Raw genomic sequence first — 16336 nt, 5'->3', positions numbered from 1 at the left:
CCACCCCAACATAAGTTCCAGGACTGTAGAGATTTATGACTGTTTTGTTCCTATCCCATCTCTAGGATCTAGAATAGGGCCTCGGTGGACTTTTGAGCAAATCAATGAGTCACTGGATTGCAACAGTATAATGGCTGGCAATAGCTAAAGTTGGGAAAAATTTTAATTTCTAAGGGAGAAAACTTAAAAAATTTCTAATGTAGGAATGCCAGCTAATAAATGCAAAGGGAATGATAGAATTGGAAAAACATCATTTGACGAACTCTGATGGTATTAATCATGCCTTTTTGTTTTCTGTAATTCTGATGCTTTGACATCTGAGGCTTTGCTGACCCTGGAGAGACTGCCATCCCAGGGCTAGCTCTTTCCTAGAGAGAATAAATGACTGCTTTTCACATGCAAACCAACCAATTCAGAGCCCATACACCCCAAAGGCCTCCTTTCCTCCTTTGCTGGGCTCTCACACTCTGAGCCACTACTGCCCTGCCCTAATTACCCTGGGGCCAGGTATCAGACAACTGGAGACAGCCCCTGCACTCCAGGGCCTGCTGAAGTAAATAGCCAATCTTGAGTCTGCTTACCCTATCTCACCAGTTCTTTCCCATGGAAACCACAAAAGAACTCTTGCCCATGTTTTCTCCTTGATCCTTCTACCTCCTGACTGGCCCTGGTGCTTCCCCGCATGGCCTGCCCCCTCTTTTTGGTAACTGTAACAAACTATCTTTTCAACGGCAATCGTCTCCAGATCTGTTGACGTCGCCATAGCTGAATAATAGTAAAACTTACGTTTTAAAATACTGATGACATTATTGACTCAGACAAGGATTCTTTATTGGTGTGAAAATCATTAGGTGAAGTGTGGAAGGGGAGATGGCTATTCCTGTGACACCAAAGTGATGCCATATGGATTATGACTCTTCACAAGGTGCAAAGCCAAACTATACAACAGGGGATCAGCCACAGTCCAATGTCAATCTTTGCATCACAAATGGTGTCAACCAATATGATGTGTCACCTTGCAGCAGCTGGAATCCATCAAGCCTTTAGACGTCACTTCTCGTTTTTAGGAAATACAAGGAATAGTTAAATGAGACCACAAGAGAGCTACCAGATGAATGTAGAAAGTGGCTGATCTCTTTCATAAGTCAATGTCATAGAAAAGAGATGCATTAGATTAAGACACTTAAGGAACATCCAGATGTACTGTGTGGTCCCAAATGGACAAACAGGATGTACAGTCCATTTCTGGCCTGTTGGGGAAATCTGAATATGCTCTAATAATGTATCAGTAATATGTCATATGAGCTCTGACACGTAGGATGGAAATTACTGGACTAGGAAGGTAGAGATTGTGACTGAAGAAGGTCATAGGATGGTATGTACAGTATGATCACATTTTGCAAACACACAAGTCTATGTATGGATATACATGCACACGTGTGTTATCGTACACACTATATGCATAATCTACGAGGACAGACATCAAAGAGCTGACACTGGTGGTCTGTGTGAAGGGACACTGGTGGTCTGTGTGAAGGGAATGTTAGGTTTTGTTTTGAAGAAATCTTTTCTTGTCCCTTAAAAAAAAAAAAAGGAAGAAAAATGACTGGGGCCCTTCACTCAGTGTCCCCATCAGAAGGGCTGCCCTGAGCTGTGGGTGCTCCTGGGACCTCCGTTCTCCTGCAGCTGTGTTAGCTCCAGGCCCCCAAGGGTGCAGGTCTCAGTCACCGACCTGCCAATGCCGGGCAGGTAGGAAAATCTGGGGTGGACTGCATGCCAGACCTCACTCTTTTTGGAAACGGTAGTCTCTGGTAGTCATTCCCAGCCCCTGGTCTGTAATGCATTTTTCTCTGCTTGGTGGAGCAATGAGAAAAATAAGGACACTGTTGTCAGTTTTTTCATAGAACCAAATTATTCAGTATAAAGGACTGTCCTTTGTTCTAAGGTTATGAAGTTCTAAATTTTTTTATTTGAAGTTTTAAACTTTTAAATATTAAAATGTCCTTCTTCTTCCTCCCAATCTTTATTGAGATATACTTCACATCCAACCAAATCTACCCATTTTTAAGTGCGTGGTTTGATGATTTTAACCACCACTATGATCAAGACACATTTCCATCACCCCTAAAAGTTCCCTGGCACCCATTTCAGTCAACTCCTGGTCCCAGGTAGCCACTGATTTGCCTTCTGCCGTTAGTTTTGCATTTCCTACAATTGATTATGAATTTAAGCATACAGAGAAAGGCTGGAATAGTATAATAAACACCTACATAGTCAACATGGAGATTCGACAATGAACGTCTCACTGCATGTGCTCATCTATCTCTATTGCTTTTTTCCTTTTGAACCATTTGAAAGGAAATTGCAGACACTATGACAATCAACAAACGTCAGAATGCAGCCGCTAAGCATAAGGACAAAGTGTCCTTCCTTTTATAGAGATGAGTGTAGATGGCAATTTAGAAAAAAAAAGAAACCCTTACTTGGCCAAAATAAAAAGTTATCCACCTCTTTCTACAATTCTTTTAGAAATTTACTGGTCTATTAATGCTCAAAGTCTAAGAACCACTCACTGGCTATACAATACTTGTTTCTCTGGAGTCAGCATCCAGTGAGAAGCAGCTGCGAGTCCTGTGTTTCATTTCCCAATATCAAACGCAGCACCAGCTCGAGGGGGTGGGGGGTCGGGATATGCAGCTAAGAAGCTTAGAGGTTTTGGGGCTAGGTTATCATCTTAGGGGCTTACTAGGGCACACACATGAGGAAAACTGGTTCAGTCTGCTAACCGTCAACTACAAAATGAAAACCTTGCCTTAGTTTTACTGAAGCAGAGAGCACTTGACAAGTTTGAGGCTACTGTATTTATGCAGAGTGCCAGGGAATCAGAGCTTTTAAAAGCCACCCTCATTTCAACATGTACCTCTTAGTCAATTGGCCTTAAGAACAGAGGGCTGTTTTTATGGGCTGGGCTGGCTAATGTCTGAAATCATAAATGCAACCCAACAGGCAGAGACCCTTGAAAAACATTTAGTCTACACTCCATCCCTTGCTTTGATCTCCTCTACAATAGCCACAGAAGTTGTTGAATGCTTCCAGGGACAGGGAAATCACTACCACTTTTCTTTGAAATAGCATGAAGTGTGAGAAAATTTTTCGTAGGATGGAAATCAGCCTCCCTTCTACTTCCCTGCGTTGCTCCAAGTTAATCCAATCTCTTCCACACGTCAGTCTTTCATGATTAGAACACAGGTGCTCAAGCCTCATGGGCACTAAAACCCTCCCACACCCAGACAGATTTCAAATGTCTGTCTTGAAGCATCACACTGACATCAGCACTTAATGCTCCAGGTTTCTGTGCAGAAGGAGCAAGTTGTACAAACGGCCCCAGACTGGAGTCCTGGGCTCCGTCGCTCACTGACGAACCCACTGCGATCTTGAGAAACTAGCTTGGCCTCACTGCTATTTGCTTTTCTCCATCTGTAGAAGGGGAGCCCACGAGCTGCCCTGGCTTGCAGGGTCAGGGAAATGCATCAAATGTGCAGACAAGGTCTTGAAAAGGATCCTGATGGATGTTCCTTCGTCCTCTCTGAGGTGAGAGCTTCTTCACCCTCTGGTCCTGCCACATGGGCCCTGACGCTAGAGGGGGTTTCGATGGTAATGAACTTGGAGTTGACCACAAACCGCGCTGCTTACACCTGAAGTTGAGCAAAATTAGGCAGAGCCTTCTGGAGAAGTTTGTTACACACAATGTGTCCCCTGAGATTCACGTGTTGAAGCCCGTTCACCGCCCAGTGTGACGGTATTTACAAGTGGGGCCTTTGAATGAGGTCATCAGTGTGGTTCCGATCTGACAGGCTCTCCACTCTCCTTGTGCACAAACAAATCTCATGAGCACACAGCTTAGTGGCAGTGAGGCCTCAGGATGAACTGAAGCCTACCCCGCCAGTGCCTGCCGCTCCGACTCCAGGCTCTGGAAGTGTGAGACACTTCTGTTGTTTAAGCCACTCAGGCTACGGTTTTTTTGTTCTTTTTTAAGAATTTCAATGATGTTTATTAAAGAAGTAATAATAGCATGAACAGGGCTTCCCTGGTGGCGCAGTGGCTGAGAGTCCGCCTGCCGACGCAGGGGACACGGGTTCGTGTCCCGGTCCGGGAAGATCCCACATGCCGCAGAGCGGCTGAGCCCATGAGCCATGGCCGCTGAGCCTGCGTGTCCGGAGCCTGTGCTCGGCAACGGGAGAGGCCACAACAGTGAGAGGCCCACGTACGGGGGGGGGGGGAAAAAAAAAAAAAAAGCATGAACAAATGCAAGGTCTATGATATCTACCCATGCAGGCTACGGTATTTCATTATGGCAGCCCAAGCTGAGCAGGACGAGGGCCCGCCCTTTTCTACAGACAGATCAACTGCTATCGATCCAAAGTTTGGGAAAAAAAATGGACACTAATCCAGTTTAAGAAATACGCTTTTTTGTTGGAACTAGGTAGAGGTGGTGCTCGTACAACACTGTGAATGTGCTGAATGCCATTTTCAGTTTAAAATGACTAATTTTATGTTAGCTGAATTTCAACTCAGTACATTTAAAAATAGTAGAAAAAGAAATACATTTTTTACACCGCGACCCAGTACATACACACATATATACACAACACTCCTATGAAACAATGTTTACCCTTGCTAAGTGGTTTATTCTTATTTTTTTAAACTACTCTCCCTCTTACTCTTCCTTTTAGCTGGTTACGTTTCACTTTGTTTTTGCTGATTCAATTCTACTAAATAAAGACTTTGTGCCAAGCACTACGTGAATGTCAAGATGTCAAGGATATGATTGATCTTGAGACTTCTGGCTTACGACCTCTTAGAAGCACCTGGGCACGTACTCCGGGGAGCAATGGAATGTATGGCTCTCTATCTAGAAACTAGACCGCGTACAGCTTGTCTTCCTATGGGCCTGGCTCACGAGCATACCTTCCCATTGTCTCTGAAGTCCATTCCTCTGGAAAAATGAAGCCCAAAGCCTGAATTCCCCTGCTCTCTTCTCCAGGTCCTAGGGTTGGACCAGATCCCCAGAGCCTGGCACATAGCAATCTCCAGGGCTACATTCCCAAGTGGGACACAGAGCTTACGTGAGGAAAGTCAACCAAACGCAGCGTGGCACACCAGTTGCCTGAACCGCCAAGGCAAGTCCCTTCCCCGTCCCCACTCTGCTCCGCAGTCCCACTCAGAGGCCGGGCTGTGCGTGCCACCTGCTCTAGCCAGCGGGGTGTAACGGAGGTGACTAGGCAGAGCGACAAGCGGTCCCACAGACGCTTGATTTCTTGCCGCATCATCCTTGTTCCCCTTGCTGATGGCACATTAGCAGTCAGATACGAGGGAGGCCACCCTCTACCAGTTGCCCCCCATCCAGCCGGCTACGCCCGCTCACAGAATCAGGAGAAACAGTACTTGCTTTAAGCCATTCCATGCCATGGCAGTTTGTTAGGCAGCAAAAAGCTCACCGGATGCTGATTCACTTGTTTCTTTGCTGATTCAGTTCTACTAAATAAAAACTTTACTGAGTGCCCACTGTGTGCCAAGCACCACGTGAATGTCAAGGTGTCAAGGATATGGCTGATCCCAAGACTTCTGGCTTACGACTACTTAGAACCACCTGGTTCTAAGAGGTTGTAATCATAAAAAACATTGGAACGGTCAGGAAAATTTGAATATAGACTGGATAGTGGATAACAGGGTCACTTAATTCGGTGAGGTGTAATTACGGCATGGTGTCCTTATTAGGTTGGGATGCATGCCGATTCATGGGGAAAATGACATGCTTGAACCTTGCTGTAAAGTACTCTGGCAATGGTACTGAGTGGCAGGTACGTACACCTTGCTACACTGGTGTTTCCTTCGCCTCCTCGGGTTCTGGACCCCCAGAGACGTGGATGTTCCCATCATGCCTGCCACTCAGGGTTGGAAGAGGGCAGCTCGGCCCCCAGCAAGATGAGTAAGAGCAGAAGCGTCTGAAGAGTCCACCACGGCCAGAGCACAGACAGGATGCGAGAAGCGTCTGGAGTGAACACAGGGGAGAGTTCGGCAGCACAGATGGAAGCCAGGGCTCCCTGAGGTGAGAGAATCCGATTCTGCCGAGGCGAGGGAGGCAAGAATCACTTTGTGGATCAGAGTCCAATCTTTCACTGGCACGTACCACACATCCTACGTGTTTCTACACAATCTATGCAAATACAGATATATTTCACTTTATTCAAGATTCCCAAAGTTTATTGGCTTGAAAATTTGGGATTTCTAGTGAGAATGAGCCCTACAGTAAGACACAAGAGAAAAGACACAGTGGAATAAAGACAAACACGGGCAGCTCGTCCTCGCCCCCGAAGAGGCACTTCCCGCTGGCTCACGTGCAGGGCTGGATGGGGCACCAATGCCCACCTGGGGGCCAGGACTCCGGAAGAGCCTCTTGCTTCGCCGGGAAACTTTCCCCCATTTGTGAAATGGGATGCACTTCAGATCTGACAGAATTTGAGCACCACAGCTTCCTTATTACTATCCAAGACATCTCATAAAAACAAACATTTGTGGCTTCTGCAGCCTGGCAAGCAGTCCTGCACGAGGTTTCATCACTGCCACCCTTCTCTCCCGGTGCTGCACCCAGGCGGCGAGCTTCAGGTCTGCATTTCAAATTGTCAGATTCCCCAAGACCACGACTGATCACAGTTGTGCTATAGATGTGAAGACACACAGTAGCTCTGCACACCTTGGTACACTCCAAACCCTGGCATTTCCCAACAAACACGCCCCTGGGGCCTCGGCTGGCCCCTCCCAGCTGAGAGCAGCTTCATCCACTTGCCCCAGTGTCCCCACAAAATATCCCGTGTGCTGTGATATAAAAGATGCATCCGGGCTTCACAAGATAAAGGTAAAAGTGAATGTGTGCACAGTATGTGCTATAAGAATAAGGCACAGAACTTGATATATCACACTATTTTGGGAAACAACCTAGGAAATATAAATTTTAAAAGTCTTTAATTCTCAGCCCGAGATATGCTAACGTCTGGATCAAAGCCCACAACACTTGCAGGGGAGCACGCTAGCTCTAACCAGTCGGGATTCATCTGGGAAATTAAAAAACCCCATGCCCACCTCCCACCCTGACCAATGAAACCAGCAGCACTGGAGGAGGGTCCCAGATGATCTGAGAAAAAGAGAATGAAGACCATGAGCTGGCTGGAAGCATGTTCCACCCAATGGAAGCCATACCTGTAACCCAGCCTTGGCAGTCAGGTGACCTGAAGAGAGCTTTACAGTATGGATGGATCTCAAACTGAAATATCTTTGTTAAGAGCAGAGAGCAGTCCTGCTTCCCTCCAAGGTCAAAAAAAAAAAAAAAAAAAAAAAAACCCAGGATAATCAGAGGCTACGACAATGTTTGCTTTCAGCCTTTTTGAAGAATGAGACTTACCTCCTTGAAGGTGACTGCAACAGGATCCCCACGTTCCGCTTTTTGGAGATTGCTGGCTGCCTCTGAGACTCCAGATCATGATGGAATCCCGACTCAAGTTGCTGGACTACCGTCTGGAAATGGGCTGGACAGGGGTCCTTGGGGGTGGGGGTGGGATATATCAGGGAGTCCCTAATTTGTTATGGCACACGGCCGCTTGCTAGATATCTGAGCTGCTACGAATAAATCACTCTTCAATGAGGAAATTCATGCCCCTTCAGCAAAGAAGAGGCCTGGCGGCTGGGAGACACATACAGTTCACTATCAATCCCGTGAACAAAGTCTGCAGCGCAGGGACAGGAAGCTCGTACTGCTGCAGCGTGGAGCAGACGGCACAGCTGCCGAAATTCCGAAGAGACCCTTTTCCGGTTCCAGTTAAGATTTGCAAATGACGTGAAACTGGAACGCTGATGTTTACAGACAGTATACCTTGGGCTTAAATGATGAACAATAAGGAAAGGCACCGGGACAGTATTAACAGTCATTTACAAATGAATGAATACCAGGAAAACAAATGAAAAAAAGCCAGCTTTTCGCCCTTAAGGATAAAGAAGAATAAAATAACTACCAAGAGGCATGGAGTGTGAAAAGTACATAACAGATTTCATTTTTATTTACAATCAAGTTCTGTTGGGCAACATAATTAAATAAATAAAAGACATGCCCTGGCCTGTGAATTTCAACTCCCCTCAGCACGAGTTCCCTGAACAGCAAACTGAAAAGGGGAGGCGAGGGCAGGGGAAAGGGGAGAACAGAGCCGCCAACACCATCAGAGGGAGCGCGCAGCTCGTCCTCGCCCTGCTCTAGCCCTCGCTCCCACAGATGTCCAGAGAACAAGTCTGGAAGGAAGAAAATTAAAGTGCGAATGAGTAAGTGATAAAAAGATTGGTGTTTCAGTCACTCAAGGAACTAGAATTTTATAAACGAGTAAGATGGTAAAGATAAACGTTTAAAAAAAAATGCATAGGCCAGTTTCCTCCCAGCCTTACTCGCAAGTCCCGAAATCGAAAGGCGGCATTCCCATGCTTCCTGGAATGGGCTTCCTGCACTAAAGCACCGAGGGGGTATTGCACATAGGCTTGGCAAAGGGGCAGCGACCCGTAACTACTGGCTCCAGGGTAGTACACTGGAGGCCTCCAATCCCACACCACCGGCAACTGTAACCCCAGCACAGCCGGGAAGAAGGGGGCGGCCCACCTTCTGCGAAGCTACAGATGATCTGGGAAGACAGTCTGTATGCCTGCAGCTCACCCGCTTCTCTGGAAAAAGGGCTGTGCGCTTCTTCTCCTACCCACCGCCAATTTTTTTTGTTTTTTAAAACCAAATTGAGATTTATTTCTCGACCAAGAGATAGATATGTAGAACTGGGGGGGGAGGGGAGGGAGGAAGGAGTTTTGGAGAACAGTTGCTTTCTAAGAACAGTTTAGGAGGCCTAAGGAAATTCCAACTGTGACCAGGTGAGATCAGAGTAAGAGCCTCGTAATAAAGACACAGACCAGCAGGGGGGACCACAGTCCCACCGTCCCTGTGGGCTACCTGAGGGCAGGGGTAATCCCACCTGGGTTTCTGTTAATCCATGATTAGAGCGAGTTCCCTGGGAAAATGACCCCAAGGTGACACGACCTTCATCAGGCCAGAACCGACTTTGGAAGGACGGGAGAAAGCACAGGGGAGAAGCAACACCCGGTGCAGGGGGCGTCTGCGGCACCGCCGCCCAGGGAAGAAGCCGGCAGGTGCCTGCACTCCCCCCGCTGAGGTATGCAAGATGAGAGCCAGTAGTGTTTCCCACTTGAATCAAGGCAAGAACCTGAACCTCTGCGACCGCAGCATCAGGTTTTTCTCAGTGTTACTCTTTCAGGCCACGGGACCTCAGCCACGACCCTCGGGAGCCCTGCTCAAAGGCAGGCTACTGCGCCCCACGGCTCGAGCTCTTCTCTGGAGGTCAAAGCCACAGCCCAGGCGCCACCTGCCAGGACAGAGCCGTGGGGCCCGCGTGCCCCTCCAGCTTCTGATCCGCTCTCTCCTGACGAGGTGCCCTCAGTACTCTGACCACAGCACAGCTTTGCTTCCTTTGTCCACGCTGACGACATGCGAGCCGGCAGGCGACCAGGCCACGGCGTTGATCGCTGAGCTTCAAAGGGAGAGGTCAGAACACGGGTGAGACATTCGTGGGCCGAGCACAGGGCTCCCTCGCCATCAGGGCGTCAGGCTTGCACCAGAGCCCGTTTTACTCGCCGGTGTGGCTCCCACGCTCAGACAGGCGCTTAGAGAGCGAAAGAACTTGGAGGAACCCTGCCTTGATTCTAGCAGGTAGTTTGGAATGAAAGGAGTCAGGCCTTATCAAGTCTACCCTAAGGGAGTAGCTCTGAGTTAAGCAAGGAGCCTCTGACGAGCACCTCAGGGCAACTGGCTGAGGAGCGGGGAGGCACCACCACAGCGAGGGCGGTGAGGGGTGGTCCCGGGGGGGCCCTGGGCCTGGGTTCTAAGAGCAGCTGGGCTTGGGGGACACAACAAAGCCGAGAGGAAAAGGGGCCTGGATGAAAGTAAAAAGCACGTGAAGATCGGTGTTTACAGGCAGTCGATTTCCTGAGGAAAGGGGCTGAGAAGGGGGAGAAGGGGAGCCAGAGAGGAAGGAGAGCGGTGAAGGGGCAAGAGCAAGACAGGAGGCGCCACATGACGAGAGACAGAACGCGGGGCTCTAACCTTCTCCAGTGGCCATACCCTAACTGCTCTAGCTGGACCGGTCTGAAATGTAAATACGCAGGACGCTGCTGTCTGCTGTCCGGGGAGAAGGGCCCCAGCTTCCCTCCACTAACCTGGCTCACAGTAGAGCGTGTGAGTGGACACTGCCCTCGTGGGGTCGACTCGGGTCCACGCCCGAAGAGGACGTGACCCCTGGGATGGAGTCACAGGCCTGCTCACCACCTCAGAGGGGCTGACATCTTACCTGTGATGCTTTGAAAGGACCTTCTCCACTTTCCCGGAGAGCACGCTCCAGATGTAGAGAGAGCCCTCGGCCGAGCCTGCTGCCACGTAACTGCCGTCAGGGCTGCAGGACACGTGAGACAAGAAACGGCGTCTACCACCCACCCCCAACTCAGCGTCTTCCCGGACCCCTCCCCAGGAAGTCATGTTTACTCTTCACTTACGAGTCAAACATGTGACCATTCCCGTGTACCCAGAAACCAGAAGATGCTCTTCACAACCGCTTTGGCCAAAGCCGCTTCACCCTATCATCTGGCCTCACCAGCTAATGAAAAATGGTGCCGCTGCATTACTTCTTGGGGCCACAAGTCCCTAAGCATCTCTCAGACTCAAACATAGCACATAGGGAGGTCAAAGTCAACCCCCAAATGGTGAAGGGTTTCTTTCAGTTGATGGACTGCCTCGTTATATGGTGCAGTGAAAGCAGAAAAGGAAGGAAGCATCGACTGTAGAGAAGCTTCTCCACGATATTGGCACTGACCATGGCAATGTATTTGGGAGAACAGCCATGCGTGGAAGGGAGAACAGAAAAAGGGAAACCACCCCCTCTCCAGAGAGCCTATTCTGCTCTGTTCCAGGGGACACCACCCTTCCCAAAAAGCTCTCGAAGAGTTCTCATGTAAATGAGTAAAGAGAGGGGAACCTGATATACCCAGAACAAACCAACTAGCCATTATTAGATTTTGAATTGGGACACAGTTTCACGCAATCACAGAAGGGACACTTTAGAGAGGAAGGAACAGTGATAGTGACCTCTAGGACTGAACGTGCAGTTTCGTTCCTGGACACCTGCGCGTGTGGAGGCACTGTACAGATGTAGCTCGTTTCGCCAGTGGGAAGATGCCTCTGCTCTAACCTCCGCAGTGAACCACGCTGGGGGTGCGGGCGCGACGGGAGGAGCACCACCACTAACCTGAACACAACTCTCGTCCAGTCGGAGCCGCACTTGAAGCCCGGCGCGCTGCAACAGACGACAGGGCACCGTTACCCCCAGAGTCCATGCAAACTTGGGATGTGCGGGCAAGTCAGGCTTCTGGCCTTCTCACAACCCTCTGAAAAATCAGCAAGACTCAAATGAAACCCAACCAGAGTGTCTTCAGTTACCTGAATGTCTGTCTGACGGCATTTATTCGTAGGTCAATAATTTTTAGCAGGTCATCTCGGGAGCAGCTGAGGAGTTCAGTTCTTTCTGGGTTTAAGTCCAGGGCAGTAATCTTTCCCAAGAGCTCCATCTCTCGGACGATACTCTCTGATCTAGGAAAAAGATGGAAAGTCTGAGAAAACCTAACAACACAGAAAGGTCAGAACTTCCCCATTTCAACCAGGATGGCATGCCACGGAGAAAAGGAGGAAGGAGAAAAGGCAACTGAACTAGAATACAATACTCTTCAAGGACGGTGAAAATGCTCCCAGGCCCACACAAATCATCTCAGCCCTGGCTTTTATTATTTTCCCATCAATAGATTCTATCAGTAGTTGTGAGTACTAGAACTCTAAAACTGGTAAGGATTAATTTCCTTGCCTGTTTCTGAAATGATACAGTAATTGCCAATCAGAGCTTCCGATCAGCATGAACTAAGCAGGGCTACTATTTAATTAGTATTACTGCAATTTTATCATTTCAACGTATCCAAAGGGACGTTAACCGCTTTAGCAGGTCTGGGCTGCCTTATATGGACAAATGTGTGGGCTCTCCAGGCTTCCTGTCATACAAAGTAAATCTCGGGGACCCTCCAACTCATCCCGGTGACTCCAGATGTGGAACCGGGGCACCCTGGCAACCCCTTCTCCTTCCTTTTCTTCTCCCAGCTCTCATCTGGGCCGCGGTCCACACCCAGGTCTGTGCTCAGCAGTCCTGGGCTGGGCCCTGTTGGTGATACAGCCAAAGGAGGTGCAGACCCTTCTGGACTCATTCATTCTGTTGTAAACTTTCGATGAAATGATTTCCCACCTCAAACCATAACCAAGTAAGAGAGTTTATCTTACTGTTGCCGCTCCACCTCCCTGGGACTTGGGGTCTTCATCTGTCAAATTAGGGGGGAGACCAGGAGGAGCCTTCTAACATCCAGCTTAGCTCTAAAATTCCTTACTCCCGGTTCAAAGTTCTGCCAACCAGTACACCTGAAACTAATCACCAATTACCTACCTCCTAACCAACTGTCCTCATCCTAACAGGACTCCTGTCCCTTCTACTGCCCCCACCTTGGCCCATCAACAGGACTCCAGCTTTCTTCCCCTCTCTGCCACTCCTCCCTCCTTGGGCAGCTCCCTGTACTGTCCTCCTGTTGCTTCACAGGTGGGCTCTGACTAATTCACTCTCATGTCTTCAAAGTCCTCCTGTGAGGACGTCTCATTTTTTCTCCCAGCCAACCTCTCAAAACTTTTGTTTTTCCAAATGTCTATTAGAAACCTCAAATTTATGTCCTCTTCTGAACATGTTCACTGCATCCTCTTCCTAAATCTGTCATTTATTCTGCATCTTGCTTTACTTCTCTCCTTCCTCACCCTCCACATCCAACTTGTAACAAACCCCATCCAAATCCCCCCTCCACTGCCTTGAGTTCAGATCCTCAGTGCTTTACTGATTTCCCGCTCCCCAGTACACCCTTTAAAACTGCCACCAATGTCATCTACCACACTCTCACGAAGCAATCCTTTACTCAACACCCATCGACTTATGAGATCAAGTCATCTACCAATGGCGTCCAAAGCCCGCAGCAACCTGATCCCAACCCACCCTATTGGTCTCACCTGCCCTCGACCGACCTGCCACACTGCCCTGTTCTGGCCTGGAATGTCCCTCAGTGGCTCTTCTGCAACGTGAAGCCTACTCACTTCTCAGGACTCATCTTGACAGACGGTCTCTAACATCCTTGGACAAGGGCTCCTGGCCCTACTTCAACACACCCTGCCGATTTGTGTCTCTGTCTTCTCGATTACACCTGAAACCACCTAACAACCTCGCTGTGCATCTGTCTGTAAGTACACAGGGCATGCTCAGAGGTGACTGTTGAATGTGACCGTCTACTTCAGGGTAAAGAATATCAAACTGGGAAGATAATGGGGACTGGAGCTCATTTCTGCCATTTCCAGGGACTTTAAAAGCACAACCCACACACAAGACACCATCACAGTTCTGCCACATACAGACCCTCCCATCTGCCTCCCCAGCAAGCTCCTGGGTGTTTTACCGGATGTCCCAGAAACGAATTTTCTTGTCAAAATGTCCACTCATCACACACTGCTCTGTGCAGACAATATCATTGCAGCTGGATCCGGCAAATACCGTCTTTATGCCTGAAAGACAACCGAACACAAAGAATCAAGCAGAGGCCCCTCTGCGGCTGTGCACGCAACACTGCTGCGCTCTCACCCTAAGTAATCAGAACTACTTATTTAAATGAAGCTTCAAACTTGAAAAACAGTCACTACGCCAGCGCCACTCAGCATGAGACTGGACTTTCAAAGTTTATCACACGAAATGCAGGCTTTAACGTGGAAACGAACACCTCTGAGGTTAATATCTAATCATTCATAGACACAGAGAGACTGAAATTCCTCACAGACTTTGCTGCGTAGATCCCAGAGTTTGAGGGTCCGGTCGTGACTTCCAGAAACAATACGCGCATTGTCCAGCAGGAACTTGGCAGACAGCACTTTGCCGCTGTGTCCCGTGAGTGTATGCTAAGGGAAAGAACACAACCAGGGTAAACCTCTGGGGCGCCACACTGGGAGAGTCAGCGGCAAACTGCCAGGGAGCCAGCTTCTCCAAACACCCTGAGATCTGGTCAGGAACACGCAGAGAGAAAAGGAGGAGCAGCTCAGGGAAAACACCCAGAAAGCCTGTCTTTGGGTATTGCCCGGGGTGAGGTCTCAAGAGGAAGAGGATAAACCTCCCACCGCCAATAAAACTAAAAAAAAAAAAGGTAATGAAAAAATAAATGAAAGATCCAACACCACAGCACAAACTTCACATGACCACGCCCTCAAAATAAGGGAGGAGCAGGCAGAGGACCTGAACAGACATTTTTCCAGAGAAGATATACAGATAGCCAATGGACACATGAAAAGATGCTCAATATCACTGGTCATCAGGGAAATGCCAATCAAAACCACAACAAGATTATCACTGCACACCCGCCAGAACTTCTATTATCAAAAAGACAACAAGTAACAAGTGTTGGTGACAATGTGGAGAAAAGGGAATCCTCATACATTGCTGGTGGAAAAGTAAGTTGGTGAAGCCACTATAGAAAACAACATGAAGGGTCCTCAAAAAATTAAAAATAGAAACCCCATACGATCCAGCAATTCTACTTCTGGGTATTTTTCCAAAAAAACCCCCAAAACCACTAATTTTGAAAAGATATATGCCCCTCTATTTTCATTGTACCATTAATCACAACAGTCAAGATATGGAAGCAACCTAAGCGTCCAATGATAGACGAATGGATAAAGACACGGTACATATATACAGTGGAATATAAGTCATAAAAAAAGAATGAAATCTTGCCCTCTGTGACAGCATGGATGAATGCAGAGGGTATTATGCTAAGTGAAATGAGTCAGACAGAGAAACACAAATACCGTATGATTTTACTTACACGTGGAATCTAAAAAACAAATCAACATCTTACAGAACAGAAAGAGACTCACAGAGAACAAGGTGGTGGTTGTGTGGGGTGGGAGTGGGGGTCTGAGTGAAAAAGGTGAGAAATGAAGAGGTACAAGCTACCAGCTACAAAACGGTCACGGGGATAAAGGTACATACAGCACGGGGAGTGCAGTTAATACTGTAGTAACTTTGGTGACAGGTATAACTAGACTTACCATGGTGATCATTTGGTAATGTACAGAAATAACAAATCACTATGTTGTGCACCTGGAACTAACATAGTGCTGCAGGTCAATTCTTCTTCAATTTAAAAAAAAGCATATACAAAAACTGTATAATAAAGTACTCAGTAAAGGCTCTACTACAGAAAGTATACAGAACACAAATAGGATATCTGTATTTAGTCTTATTAGCCAATGAAATGGAAAAGAACAATGTATATACTAACGGTATCTATTCAACATTATTAGATTTGTGCTGCCACGTTAATCTTACATGTTGTAGAAAAATAACATGTTTGTCTTCCCCCAAGTGTTTAAAAAATACATGTAGACATTTCCTGAGTCTGTATTCTTTATTGAGGCTTGTCACATTTTAAGCTGTTAATTACACAACTTAAAAGGGGCGGGGGGCAATCAGAGGACCTTCTTGAAATAAGCTCTATTACAGATACCGGTCTGTATTGTTCTTGCAATTTTCTGTAAGTCTGAATTATAGCAAATTACAAAATTTTTAAATCTTGGATTTTACTAACGTCTCAGAAAGTCAGTCTCCTATTTAAAGTCAGAATAGACAGGTTCACCAGAGGCATAATTTATCAATATAAAAGGAAACATCAGGGGCTTCCCTGGTGGCACAGTGGTTAAAAATCTGCCTGCCAATGCAAGGGACACGGGTTCGAGCCCTGGCCCGGGAAGATTCCACATGCCGCGGAGCAACTAAGCCTGTGCGCCACAACTACTAAGCCTGCGCTCTAGAGCCCACGAGCCACAACTACTGAGCCCATGTGCTACAACTACTGAAGCCCGTGTGCCTAGAGCCCGTGCTCCACAACAAGAGAAGCCATGACAATGAGAAGCCCGCGCACCGCAACGAAGAGTAGCCCCTGCTCACTGCAACTAGAGAAAGCCCGCACGCAGCAACGAGGACCCAACACAGCTAAAAAAAAAAAAAAAAAAAAAAAAAAGATTCTTAAAAAACTAAAAGGAAACATCAGGACTCTTTAAATAAACAATTAA

The 16336-nt window shown here is 47.7% G+C and overlaps 1 protein-coding gene across 4 annotated transcripts in view; it reads right to left on the bottom strand.

The window, feature by feature from the left end:
* Positions 1–9535: 9535 nt before the first annotated feature.
* Positions 9536–16336, bottom strand: part of ATG16L1 (autophagy related 16 like 1) — a 45409-nt gene continuing 38608 nt past the window's right edge. For all 4 annotated transcript variants that reach the window (XM_065880816.1, XM_065880817.1, XM_065880818.1 and 1 more), the window contains 6 exons: positions 14047–14167; positions 13675–13780; positions 11588–11737; positions 11397–11444; positions 10446–10547; positions 9536–9629 (listed from right to left, as the gene is read on the bottom strand). In XM_065880816.1, coding sequence (XP_065736888.1) covers positions 9536–9629; positions 10446–10547; positions 11397–11444; positions 11588–11737; positions 13675–13780; positions 14047–14167 — 621 coding nt within the window. The remainder of the gene's footprint in view (positions 9630–10445; positions 10548–11396; positions 11445–11587; positions 11738–13674; positions 13781–14046; positions 14168–16336) is intronic.

The sequence above is a fragment of the Phocoena phocoena genome, chromosome 7, assembly GCF_963924675.1.
Source record: "Phocoena phocoena chromosome 7, mPhoPho1.1, whole genome shotgun sequence".
NCBI classification, from domain to species: Eukaryota; Metazoa; Chordata; class Mammalia; order Artiodactyla; family Phocoenidae; genus Phocoena; species Phocoena phocoena.
This window is presented reverse-complemented; position numbering and strand designations above follow the sequence as displayed.